The sequence below is a fragment of the Parus major genome, chromosome 15, assembly GCF_001522545.3.
Source record: "Parus major isolate Abel chromosome 15, Parus_major1.1, whole genome shotgun sequence".
Taxonomy (NCBI): domain Eukaryota; kingdom Metazoa; phylum Chordata; class Aves; order Passeriformes; family Paridae; genus Parus; species Parus major.
Window position 1 is genome coordinate 3306894 of NC_031784.1, and position 13658 is coordinate 3320551.

Genomic DNA, 13658 nt, shown 5'->3' on the forward strand with positions numbered 1-13658 from the left:
ACTGGATGACTCAGATTACTTGGCCTCCCTGACTTCCACTGGACATTATCAATTATCTTTCTGCTCTTTGTTTTTATGGTCTTCCTACAGATGACAGAGAATCTCAGAAAATTAAAGATTTTTTACAGCTCTGGAATTTCAAGAGATCATTTAATTTTCGTCTAACAAAGAACTTGGATTACTGAAAGGGTTCTAATTTCAGAGTCCTACCCTGGCTTCCTCTCAGCAGTTGCAGGATGAAGAAAGAAAACCACACACAAGAACGGTCAGGAGTTTCAACAGTTTAACCAACACTTTCAAAAAGAGTTATTTTGGATTAAAGTCTCAACCTTTACTGCATCAGCCCTGATACTGCACAGAATCATTTATGTTGGAAAAGACTCAAGCTCGTTGAGTCCAAAACTTCAGCTGCCTACTGCACTCCCTTTATTCCATGGCCACTCTCTGAAGATCCTGTTACCACCTCCTTCTATTCAGATGAGGGATATCACTTTAATGAGTGAGACATTTTGAAAGCTGCATTTTAACACATATTTGAAAGCTGTTTATTTTTAAGTTTATTTCATATTACTGGTGAGACTTCACAAAGTCAGGATGGATCAGCCTGACATTCCTAAGGGAAGACACAAGAACAAGCCTGCCTTTGAAACAACTCATTTCTGTGAACAGATTGTCCTTTCCTCATACTCTCATTCCCAGCTTGGTGTTCTGCCAAACAGTTTTTTTGCTGGTTTTGGTCAAATACAATATGCTGCTGGAAACACAAGTTACAGTCACATGTCCCTCTGCTCTATTCTTCAAGCACTTGCAACCTCACTGCCAAGATATCTAAATTAGCTACTCCAAACAGTCCCAAGGGAGTACAGGCAGGGATTGGAACCAAAGCTCTGCTGGGAAGTCCAGCCACTTGTCCACACAACAGCTATAGTGGGTGACATCTTCCCATGGATCAGAAGAAGCCCATGGCTATGGGAATATGCCACCATGAATAGCCCATTAAATTCAGACAGTGCAACAGGTACAAAGTTAAGTAGTACAAGGTGAGAAATGTTCATGTTACCCAAAGAGGGAGGGTGGCAGGTGCAGGACCTGACTGGATACATGTTTATACCCTATGTGGTAGAGAAGAGCCCAACAGCAGCAAAACCACAACTTTTTGGGAGCTGGTCACATGCACAGATTAAAAATTAAAGGTTCCTCTTCCCCCTTACCTGTCACTTAAGACAACTCCTTCTGCTTCTGGTGGAGCTATTGACAGTTGGAAGGGAGTGTTGAAGTAATGCTGCTGCTCGTCGGATCGATGGACGACTTCCCCACCTCTGACTACCAAAAATCCAGAATCTCCCAAGTTGGCTGTATGTAAACGATGACTTGATCTGTCCAGGACAACTATACAAGCTGTGCTGCTCCCTGCAAACACAGTGACTGCAGTCAGCCTTACAGAAACTGCTTGTTCTCTCACTGATCTGATCAATGATTCAAAAAATTACAACATTCATCAAAGCTTAAAAGTCAGGAGAAATGGAAATACTCGATAATGGCAGAATTAATATAAAATAAAACTAGCAAAATGCTAGAAATCTTTGCAATACAAGCTATGATTTTTGTGTAGAATTTACTCTTCATGCTTTGATTTTGGTAAACACATTATGCTGACAAATACCTGTTTTGTTTGGCTTTATTTACAGTTTTCCATCCCAACGTATGTCAGCACATTCTGCTATAGGACCGGATTTACAGAACTCACATAAAATACTGAAATTCCGAAATCACGGAGATAATAGAATTCTAGTAGCATCCATACAATGCTAGGAGCTCTCCACACAGTTTCACTCATCAGCTGTAAATAAACCACACCAAGTAAAGACCTGTTTGCAATTAAGTATTAGGTCCTGCTGCATTTCTCTGCTCAGAACATGAAATGCTTTTCCTTCCAGCCTGGCTCTTCAGAGCTTGCTTCAGGTTCAAAAAATAATAATCCTGTCATATCCTCAGGACACCAACTCCACAAATTTAAGAAAAAAAAGTGTTTCAGAGACAAATACTCTTCCAAATTAAAGTAATAGCAAAATACATGATGTCAACTGTGCTTGGAACTATCCCAGCCAAGCTTGAGGGCACTGAGGAATTCTCCACTCATTCACTGGGAAGTAGCCACCAACTGTGCTTGGTTGCAAGCCACAAAAATGCTGTATTGCAAAGAAATCCAAGTCCTTCACAGCAAGCAGCAATCACTCAGCTCTGCAAATAGGACAGGACAGCACAGCCACCAAAAGACCTTTCAATCCCCAAGAGAGGGAAACACAGCTACAGCACTTCTGCCCCATGTCATGGGCTTGTGAACTGTCTTCACCTTCTCCCCTCATGTTCTTCCAGCAGGATTTTCCAAGCACAGCTCCATGTTGGACAGACCACAAGCTTGCAGTGAGCAAAGCTTAGGATCAGGCTTGCTAGTGCAGAAGTCCAGCTGGCTCCAGGCACTGCCTGTTCCAGACAATTCTCTTTCTAATACAGAGAGTTCCCTGCAATGCACTTGCCCTGAATCTGTTCTCTAGTGAACACACAGGACCTTCCCCATCCTTAATGAATGTTAAGTCAAAGAAGTATCTCTGGAAAAAAATCATGATTTTATATGTGACAGTGTCCAAAACTGTGCTGCAACACAAGAGTGATTAAATAAATTACACAGTTTCCTCCCATTTCAGTTTTATATTATTTGCTGGATTCAATGCTCATGAACCAAGTATCCAGGCTTAAAGCTCAACAGCAAGGAGAAGTTACTGCCTAATGAATCCTCCTCAATGAAGTCTTCTCCTGCCCCTTTATTTTAAATAAACTCTAAATGCTCATTGCTGTGGTAATTCCAAGACTTTATTCCTCCTTCTAAAAATACTGTCCTCAGTTAAAGGAGAAACAGTAAGGATCATTAGTTTCAAATTCGAACTCTATTAGCAGAGTGTAACCAGGAGGCCATGTGTGGAATGCAGATCTTGTGACTCAGCACACGCTGCTTTTCAGCACTGCAAAGGTCAAGCCTAGCGGAGCTGCTCCATCTCCAAAGGCACAGGGAGAGCTCTCGCCAGTGCCCCACTTTGGAGCTCACTTACAGCTACAGCTGCTTTGCACAAATAAGCACCGTTCAACACACCAAATCCTAATGTAATTACTGACCACTGCTATTTTCGTGACACTTAAGGTCACTCCTGAGGTTCCAACCTATTCTTTAGGCATATAATGCGAGAACATCTGCTCCCAGCTCAGCAGACAAGTTAAATATAGCTCACACAGCACTGCTCTGGCACAGGAGCTTAAGGTCAGGTGAGCTGCGTGCATTTTGTGCAGGGCAAACACTCTCTTGGTGCAGAAGAGGTCTCATGTCCTTTAGAGAAGTGTTCCCTTGGCAGAGCTGTCAGCTGAGACCAAGTGTGGCCTCTCTATCTGCTCCCAGTCCCCAGGCAGCTGAATGCCCTGTGTCCCATCAATGCTGACACAGAATATGTGAAGCATTTACTTCAGTTGGCTTTCAGAAAGATCTGTAATTAATCCCCCCACAAAGATTTACAAAAATAATGCTACCAGAGATTGTATGATATGAACTACTCAAGTCAACCAACTGGGGTTTGAGTCCACTGGACATAAAAGGCAACGGGAGCAGAGTAAGGCCAGGAATGAGCAGAACTACATCCAGTTATTCTCAGAAAATATTTCTCCTTGCATAGCTGAAGCAGAAAGCCACAATCAGTACCACAAAGAGTTTTCAGCAGAGAACAGTTATTTATACATATAAAATACAGAGCAAGCACATGTGCACAGTGTGTTCCACTGCAGAACTCGCTCTGCAAACTCTGGTGAATTCACCCTTCCCACAGAAAGCCTTTTATTTTACATATAAATACACACTCATCAACACCCCCTGCATTACTAAATTAATTAAAACAGTTTTAGAGAAAATAAGGATGCCACCAAGGCGACTGCATTTCTATGTTTTCAGTTAATTAAGAGAAGTTAACTGCCTGCACATTTGCTGTAGACAATGACAAGAGACTCAAGCACCCTTCAGTAAGGCCACGTGTAACACACAACCCAGATTGAACTGACATATTTTTGGTGTCTTACCAAGCAAAGGTACTTTGTTCTGCAGCAGCTCACAATAGCCTGCAGTGAGAATTCCAACAGGATTGCTTGGAACAAACCGTCCTTCTTTTACTAAACGTTCACATGTCCGCATGAGAGTCCCTGAGAACTGAGAAGGGTCAACCCCGTAGTCTCTCCAGCCACCAACACCATCTGCCACCCCTGCAAGGAAACACAAAACCAGAGTTACCTAAACAGAAATGGTTTGCAAATCAGGGGGTTTCATTATTTACATCACTTATGATATTTAGTAGTTAAAATGTAGGACATGGCACCTGCCTGGAAAACATTTTGGATTAACAAATAAATTTCTGGGTATTTTTAAGATAACTTCTGATATCAGCTCCCAGACAAATCTCCAAATATAATTGGAATTGCTGAAAGGAAGGTAGAAGTCTAATGCTGAGAATGAGGAGGCTGACTCCACTAGTGAGCAAATAATAGGATATTTGGGGGTAAGATGGGGATTAAATCCCATTAACCTCTTATCAGTCCATTAAAAGGGAAGAGGTTTAATTAATTTTAAAAGTGAAGGTCAACATTTTAACTAGTACAGAAATGACACAGAAACTGTTCCTGCTATACAGCAGCACAGTTTTTTCTCAGACTACCTCCTCATATGAAGGACAATGATTTCTATTTGGTGCTTTCAATTTCTGTAGAAAATAAATCTCCATTTTACAAGTGTTTTCCAAAATCCCTCTAACCAACACAATGCTGGGACCTACCCCTTTCAAGGAGAGTTTGTTGCTTACAGCTTCAGCCAAGCAAGAGAATGAAAACTGACTATGATCCAGAGAATTTTCTGTTATTCAAAACAACCTGGATATCAGAAAATTAGACCAATTCTGCCAAAGCCTGGGAAGCTTCTAAGCAACAGGGAAAACAGTGACTGCTGGTCATGGAAAGGGGGTGATCAGAGGGAGGTGAGCAGCAGACACATTTTCTGCTGCTCATTGGGTTCAAGAACTTTGAACTTCTTCCAATTGCCTAAATGATAAAAGCAAAATACTGCTGAAGGTATTATTTGAGATTAGAATGTTACTATGTGGAAATTTTTCCCAAAATCTTTTTGATCCTCAGCATGGGACAAACTAAGCAGAGAATTGCAAAACACAGTAAAGCTGAAATATGTTCATGATAAAAGCATAAAAAGTGTATTTCAGTGCTCAGATTTTGCTGAAGGACAGTCTCCTCAGGAAAAAAACTCCGCTATTATCAAAGGCATGGAAATGTCAGTGAGAAGAAAAAACTCAATTTCCTCATCTCCAAACGCCCTTCACATGGGACATGGTCTGAAACTGAGACGGAAGGTTTAGACCCGACCTTGGTGTGAACTATAATCTGACAGGAGGTTATAGCCAGATTCTGAACAGCCTATCAACATTAATCAGATTTCTCCCTAAAATAGTGCACAACCTTTTAGACACCTGCTTTGTCCCTCTGCTTTCTCAGAAGAATGTTACAGGAATGCAGATCCCTGCATTCACCTCTTCAAGCGGTCCCCTGGAAGAAGTCCATGCTAAAGCACCCAGCATTCTCAGAAATGACTTTTCTAGATTCTTCCAGAACAGATTAATCCTCTCCCTACAGCTCTCACAACCTCAGGTTAATACTGGATTAACCCTTTGCTTTCTAATTCCACACAGACAAGTCTAGAATAAGAGATCATAAAGGAAAGGTTCTAGATCTGAAACCTGAAACAGAAACTCAGCCTCAAGTTAAATGATGGTGCTTTATGTGAAGTTATCAGAAAAATGTTTTTCTTCCTTCCCTTTAAAATGAAGATAGTCCAGATGTATTTCTGCAATGCTTTGCTGACAACAGGGTTAATGCACTGAAAGGATGTTTGACAAATGCTGCCCAAAGCTCTTGGCTCCCAAGGCGGTTACAAAGAAAGCTCGGCAGAAGTTATGGAGTTCCCTCAAGTGATCCAGAAAATCCTTTTACATCAGTGTTGGGAAACACTGAAACACAAACACTGCAGCCTTAGCACAGAGTACCAGAAAACCCATCACAGCAAGCACCTGAGAAGGTCAATTATAAAAACCTATTCAATTTTTAAAGGAAAAATGAGTACACCATCTGACTTTCTTTGTTCATTTCTTACTCCTGGCAGGAAATGTGAATCCATAATCATGGCAGCATCCTTCATATACTCTGAGCCATGCACTGCCTTTGTCTGTCTGCCTTCCTGTCTGCTTTTTGCAAGCTATAAACAGCTTTAAGTAGGTTTTGCCAGTGCCTTCCAAAGCAATTACCCTCTAGACATCCCCCAGCAGCTCCTCTGGCTTTACTTGGTACCACACCTGTGAGGACACGGTCTGATCCCATAGCACCAGGACAGCTCTGCTGGTTCCCCAGTGCACCCCAGGCTGACACAACCACTGCATTCAGGAGTGCCCCTGGGGGATCATTTCAGTGCCACCTCCACAACCCCTCAGCAGCTACCAATCTATTTCTTGGCCTTGTCCCAAATGGAAAAGGTGGGGGTTTATAAAGGTTTGGGGCCAAGACCTTTAATCATCCTGTCCTACCTTCAATATGGTTTTAAAATAAACCCAGCACCTTCACATTCTGCAATCTCTGTAAACTGAACCGTTTCACGTGGGAAAGGAATATGTGATTTTGAAACAGTTTGAGTAAACTGCTACTGAAATAGATGAAATGTAAATGAGAATAAAGTTTAAGTCAACTTTGTGCAATTTGATATACAGAAAACAAGGAGCAAAACTGTTTCAAATTGCAGAAGTAGCAAAAACTAAACATTCAGCTTTGATTAATACCAGGTTTTCCCTCTGTCATCAAAAGAAAATTCAAAGGTGTTGCCATTGGCAAGATCACTCCCAAGGAATAATGCCAAGCTCTATTTATATTTAATACCTTCACTTTCATCCAAGAAAAAATAAGGTATATATTCAAAATAATTACCTTTTCAACAAATACAGAGGGGTTTTCTTTTGAGCTATAAACCATTCTGCTCTAGAATTAGCCATGTTATAAATTAGGAATCACAGGACATTTAAAACAAACTGCATGGCTGACAATTGCTGAAACTGTACACAGACCTTGGGGGTTTTTTTTTCATTCATGCCATTCAGTAAATGAGAAAATTTTATAGAAAGAACATTTCTGTGGCTATTCCCTGTTCAAGTCGATGCAGAAATAACACAAACATCCATGTGACAGTGCAATGCCTGCAGCCAGATGAACCACCACTGTAAATAAAGCAATTGAAAATTTCACAATAAATTATTTCAAAAGAAAAAATACTTTTCAAGTATTTAACTGTATTACAGAGATCTTTCAGAATCTCAGAGTTAACACTCCATTGCATTGCCTTGTGCTGGAAAATACAGAAATACGCCTGCCAGATAAAATACTTGCTGCATGTGCTAATCCAAAAACCGACTTTTTCCAACTCCTCCAAGATTCAGAATATCAAAATCTCTCTCACAGAAACACCTGTCACAAAGTTACAAGACAAAGCACAAATGATGCAGCAGCACTGAAAGTGAGCCAGGAAAGATGCTGGCAGTGGAACTTGTTAAAGCTGATTTCAAAATGCTAAAAGCACCTGGGATAAGATACCAGCTGAAATGCAAATGTGAAATTGTTTTGCCTGCCAGCACATGAGTTCCCTGCAGAAGGCCAGGGAAAACCAGCCAGTGCTGAAAGCAGCAATATCTGCTTTTCACCACTCACTAGTGTGAGATCCAGGTGCTCTGCCTAGCTCACAGCAAATATAAACTAAACAGCCTGAAAGCTCATAACAAAGCCTTGATACTGATCAAACCCTGTTTAATATAAATAATCTTACATGGGGCAGCTCTGGTTAGCAGAGAAATTAACCTGCCCATGGTCAGAGTCCAAAAGTACCACCCTATCCCAAAAATCTCTGGAGACTTGGACATTTTGAAATATTGCATCAGCAAAGAACAAAAATCACACAGAGAAGCACCAGGCAGGCACAAGTGTGTCAGCAGGAGCTGCTTTTGCATGCAACCACAATTAACTTTCTAAGGCACTCCACACATCCTACTGAACTTTCGATTTCTTGAGATCCTTACCTGAAATAGCAATGAATCACTGCTAAAAGAACATCAAAAGGACGTATTTATAACTGAACTTTGCATCAAATATGGAGACTAAAATGGTAAAAAAATGCAATGACTTACGCCACACAAGTTTGAAATATAGCACCTAGTATTTGTCAACGTCAGAACTGAGATAAAATGATAAGATTTCTTGTTTTATCAGTGGTAGGATAAATCACACACCTAGACAGGTTCTCCATCTAAAGCAAGTGCAGTGCTCAAAGCCAGCACTGACCCTCAGCAGCTTCCCTGGATGTGTTAGAGCCAAAGAGTGCCGATCCCCCTCAAGGTTCTGACAATGAAATAACCCAGTTAAATACAAATCCCTAAGGGCAGATGGTGTGTGACTGCTAACAAGTTACAGAAGGAAAGGTTACTTATTCACACTGTTACAGTAAAACTTAAACTACCCTTGCATGAAACAGAAAGGTTCTGGAAGAGTAACTAGGTAAGTGACAACAAGGAGCAAAAAGCAAAGGCAAAGTGAACAATGATCTTGAGGAACAAACTGAAGGAGAAACACAGAATTGGAAATATTAAATTGTGCATCTACTCCCAGAAGAACGCAACAGTTCCTTATATCTATTTCCCCCTCCCTGCTACAGCACACTTGTTCCTGAAGCACATTTTTACCAGGTGGACTACCTCCCTATTTTATTGAAGCCTTAGAAATCACACATTTGGGGAGCTCCAGCAGAACACTAAACTATAAATTATTTCTGCAGGCTTTATAAAAAATTCCCTAGTTGCAACTACCTAATTTCTCAAGGTGTTCAGTGACTGTGGAACTGATGAGCAAGGACAGGCACTGGGGGCAGACACTGAAATAAATCCCTGCCAGCCTGACCCATCTCAGGCTCAGTATTCACAGCATGGATGAACCAGAGCAAAGAGCAGGAGATTTTTCCAATGCTTCCTATGGCACAGGTATGAGTAACCCTCACCTCCTGCACTGTGCTCAGCTTTGCTGATTTCCCTCTGATTTCTGACAGAATCTGCTCTCCCTTCAGGCCAAGATCTCTGTATGAATGGAAAACTGGCTGCCATTAACAAGCATCAATAGCATTTACAGTTAAAACTAGTGTTCAACTGGAAGTTGTGACCTGAATACTTGTGTGCAATGTCCCTGCAGAAACTGCAGGGAAGAAGAATATCCAGATATAAGTTTTATTCTCAGAGGTTACATTCAGTGCTGCTCCAGAGCAGCTCTGCTGACAAGTCAGCCAGTGACTGTTAATGGGGTGGTTGTCAATCTGCAGTTTCCCTACAAATGGCAGCACTGATGCTCCCATGTTACACAGAAAATTTCCTGTGAGCTGTTACAAACTAAGACATGCATGCAGCTCTGGAGCTCTGTGATCACTGCCTCTCAGGCACTGCAGCTCTCACTCGCAGTAGGTGAAAGGTGATTCCGAGGGAGGCGGCGATTCTCAGCTCCTTTAGTGTGATAAGTTGTGATAAGGCAGCAATCTCTTTAATAGGTATGATACCAAATAAACCACTTAACATCGTCCTCTATAACCTTCAAGTGTCCAAGGACAGATCCCTTCCTCCTCTACAGCTGCCAGAACCTTGACATTTCATCTACAAATCCTTTTAGGTTTTGAAGTTTACTTTTCCTGATGACAATGACACTAACAATATTCCAGGGCTTTGTCACTCTGCAGTTTTACCTACCTCCTGTGCAGGCTGCTGACAAGATTTTCAGACCAAGTGCAGCTCCTTTCACTTTAGAGTAGCTGCCCTGCAGCACCCAGACATTCCCCTCCCCCCAAAAAACTAAAAATGAAGATTTGCAGCAAATAGAACAATTGTCAAATTTTAACTCTGCAGTGAACAAACAGCCTCCTGCTGCCTGACAGTTTTTCCTTACTCCTGGGGGAAAGAAATAGTTTGGAAGAGTCAAGTCACACTGGCTACACCCAAACTTGTACCCAGCACAGACCTTGTATAAGTGATGCTGTCACGGGATGCGCATTGGCTGCTGCAATGTTTCAATAATGAGTCACACAACAGCTTGGAAAATCCATAAAAAACGAACAAAGACATCAGGAGCCTGATAAGGCTAGAACAAGCAAGAAAAGACAAATCCCAAAATTATGGAAAAAAACAATCACCAGTATGTGACACCTCAAAATTTCTAGAGATGAAAACCTTGACTTTAATGTTTACTTTTGGTAAATTAGTGAAATGGCTATAAAACTGTTTAAGTTAATTTTAAAAATTTGGCTGGTTCCCTATATAGTAAAAATCCTACTTGCACGCTAATGAGAAAAAACAGAAGTGTCAGTTTTGGTTTTCAGCTTTGAAAAAAACCAGTATTTCTGTCCTCAAAAGTTCCAAAGGCATCAGACACAAAGCAGTAGAGAATGTCTCCAAAATCTCTGTGAGAGATTTCAGTACTCTGAGGATCTGAACACACAAGACACTGGCAGTGAATGAACAGAAAAGTATATCATGGTACAAGCAGCAGAGAAAGGAAGCACAGGAGTGAATTGTAAAGCTCTAGAGATTAACATTAGCAGTAAAGCCATTTCCTTTCCTTAGGGTGATCCCTAAGGAAAAACTGTTCTGAGCTTCCCTGTGTTCAGAATGGGAAGAAAACACCCAATTGACAGGTATGTTCCAGATAAAAGCAAAAATGAGAGACAAAACCCTCAAGGATTCAAATACACCAATAACAGGCCTTATCAAACCTTGAACAACTATGGGAGGACTGGAAATAACCCGAATCTTCACCAGCTCTCTGCTGATCTTACTGTGAAAGGATAAAGCCCAGACTAAAAGACACTGTTAAACATTCCGCCTTTGAACTATACAGCACACATAGAACAAAAGAAGTGTTTAGAATTTGATTCTGCTATAAACATGCTGCCAAGTCAACTCTTGTTTGACCTAAGAAAATGAATCCCCAAGCACTCATGCCAAAAGGCTGGGAGTAGTTCTTTCACTGCTCCACCACACCCAATCCATCCCACACAGGCAGGTTTTCCATAATAGACTGGTTCTAGAAAACACTGGCACAAAGGAATTTTACATTAATTATGTGGACTGGCTTTGTCACTGATGACTACTCACCCCAAGTGATACACTTGAAATTTACTGTGTCAAGCGTTCACTTTGGCTCAAACCATGTGAGCCTCTTCCTTAAATGTCAAAAAATTAAGTTTGAAACCCAACAGTGCAGCTCATGCAGTTTTGTTGAGGTGCAGAGTTAGGTACTGAGGTAGCACAAAATTTATGAGGGTCTTAAAAAAAAATCATTAAGAGCCTCAGATTTGTGATGGGAGTAAGAGGACTTGAGGGCAGGAAAACACTGGTGGTGCTGAAACTGTCCCTGCAGCAGTGCAAAAAGGCTGGTTGAGAGAGTAAAGAGATGATCCCAGCAGCAGAAACTGGGAGAAAATTACTATGTTTGTAAACCTAAGAGCTACAGATGAACAAAAAGCATCAAGTTAGAAGCATCAAATCCCACCTGAATATTCTTGTTTTTACAGAAAGCACAGACATTTTGGGTCTTCAGTATGTATGTTACAAAAACAATGAAGAACTGACATAAAAATAGCTTTACCAAGGGAGAAATCCCAAAACCATATAAACCAAGAGGTTTTCTATTTAAATTATTTGCTTCTTGGTACTTAAGACATCCTAGGTCTGCTGCCCTCTTTGCTGTTTGATCCTTAAGTGGAGCTACAATTCTGTTTGTTTCCAAGTTGCCATGAAAATTAATGCAAAGACCAACTTTGAAATGCAACTCTCTGTTGATTCCAGCAGGAACACAAGACAAACTGTAGGTCCACATACAGTAACTACCAAATATGGCCAAAACCACCTAAACACCATCAAATGGGGCTAAATCTATCCCTTCCCCACACAGAGTCCACTTCAAAGTACAGGAGATCTTGCATTTCTCTTAAGGGCAAACACCAATTGCTCAGTTATTTATCAGTGCTGGCCCAGCATGAACTTTAAAGGCAGCCAGGGTTAGTCACATGCTAAAGGAAGGGTGTCCAACAGCTAATTCTAATCCCAAAAAGTTTATCTGGAAGAGGCACCACAGAGAAGATGCAGAGTGTCTAAAATGCACCCACCAACGTTCCACATCTTGAAAGCGATGGCATCACTCTTACAGTAACAGCTCCCTTGAGAATAACCAGCAATAACTGTTACCTAGCACCAACTTGCAGCTTCCTGAGGAAAACGTCTGGGCTCTGTTAAATGGCAACCAAGTTACAATGACAGCGCCAAACTGAAGAATCCCCAACCACTTCCACAGCATAAGATAGCACAGGTTTAAAATAAATAAATGCAAAAAAACCTCAAACGAACACAGACAGGAAAGAGAGGAGGAAGCTTTTTTTTTTTTTTAAGTGTCAAAGTTTTGATGAAAATTTGCTTCTGGTAGTTACACCACAACTAACTTGTGCAGAGTGTCAGTCAGCCAAATTCAACCTTGAGTACACATGAGAAAGGTCAAAGCACTGTCAAAAGCAATGCTGCCCATAGTCTGAAGATTCTATTGATTATCCATAATTATTTACTACTTCTAAAATTTGAACCCTTAAGATTCATTTCACCTGTGATTCTAAACCAGAGAGCGCAATCAGGCCAGAACAAACAACGAAACTGAAGTTTGACATTTGATTCCAGTCTCAATGTCACTCTGCCTTTCACTTGACAAGGACATTGCACGCGTTAAAATCAGGAAGCGCCTGTTCAAGTGATCTTGTCTGCTGAAATGCAATGCGTGTACACGGGGCTTGGTTAGGTTTTAAAGAAAGACAGAAAGTGAAACGTACTGGGAGCTGTTTCTCTGAGTTTTGAAGCCACCAGGCCTTACAGGCACCCACAAGTGAAACGCCCAGTCTGGGCCCGGACACCCAGCACACACAACCCCCCATGCCAAAGGCGGGCAGAGCTGCAACAAAGAGCACGAGAGCTTCCCTGGGAAGCTAAAAAAGGAAACTCATGGTGACACTGACAGGCAGAACCAGCTCCTTTGTCTGAGACCGGGGGTTGAGCCGCTCGCCATGTGCAGCTCCGGGAAGGAGGGGGGGTTTACACCGCGAGGCTGAAGCCAGCTCAGCCCCCAGCCCGGCCACTTACCCAGCACATCCGCGGTGCGGTGCCGCGCCACGAAACAGGCGTCATCCCCGTAGCACATGCCTTTCTTGAGGATGCCCTTGCGGAAATCTTTGCCGAAGCCACAGCTGGCCGTCACCAGGCTGTAGTCGCGGGAGTCCGTCTGCGAGAGGCCGCCCAGGACCGCCCGCGCCACCAGCCTGCCGTAGGAGAGCACCGAGAACATGGCGTGGGGCGCCCAGCAGCCGAGCGCCAGGAACGCGGGGAGCCACCGGCGCAGCCGCCTCCTGCCCGCCGAGCGCCCGCCGCAGGGCGCCAGCCTTCCTTCCCCTGCCGCCGGCCCGC

At 42.3% G+C, this 13658-nt stretch overlaps 1 protein-coding gene across 11 annotated transcripts in view; it reads right to left on the reverse strand.

Moving 5' to 3' along the window:
- The window catches only part of PPTC7 (protein phosphatase targeting COQ7), a 27167-nt gene extending 13515 nt beyond the window's left edge, over positions 1-13652 (reverse strand). For all 11 annotated transcript variants that reach the window (XR_004499539.1, XR_004499532.1, XR_004499538.1 and 8 more), the window contains exons 1-3: positions 13338-13652; positions 4117-4296; positions 1212-1410 (exon numbers count right to left, since the gene is read on the reverse strand). Coding sequence is in view for 2 of the 11 variants with exons in the window: in XM_015643837.2 (XP_015499323.1) it covers positions 1212-1410; positions 4117-4296; positions 13338-13539 (581 nt within the window). In the remaining 9 variants the exon portion in view is untranslated. The remainder of the gene's footprint in view (positions 1-1211; positions 1411-4116; positions 4297-13337) is intronic.
- Positions 13653-13658: the final 6 nt, after the last annotated feature.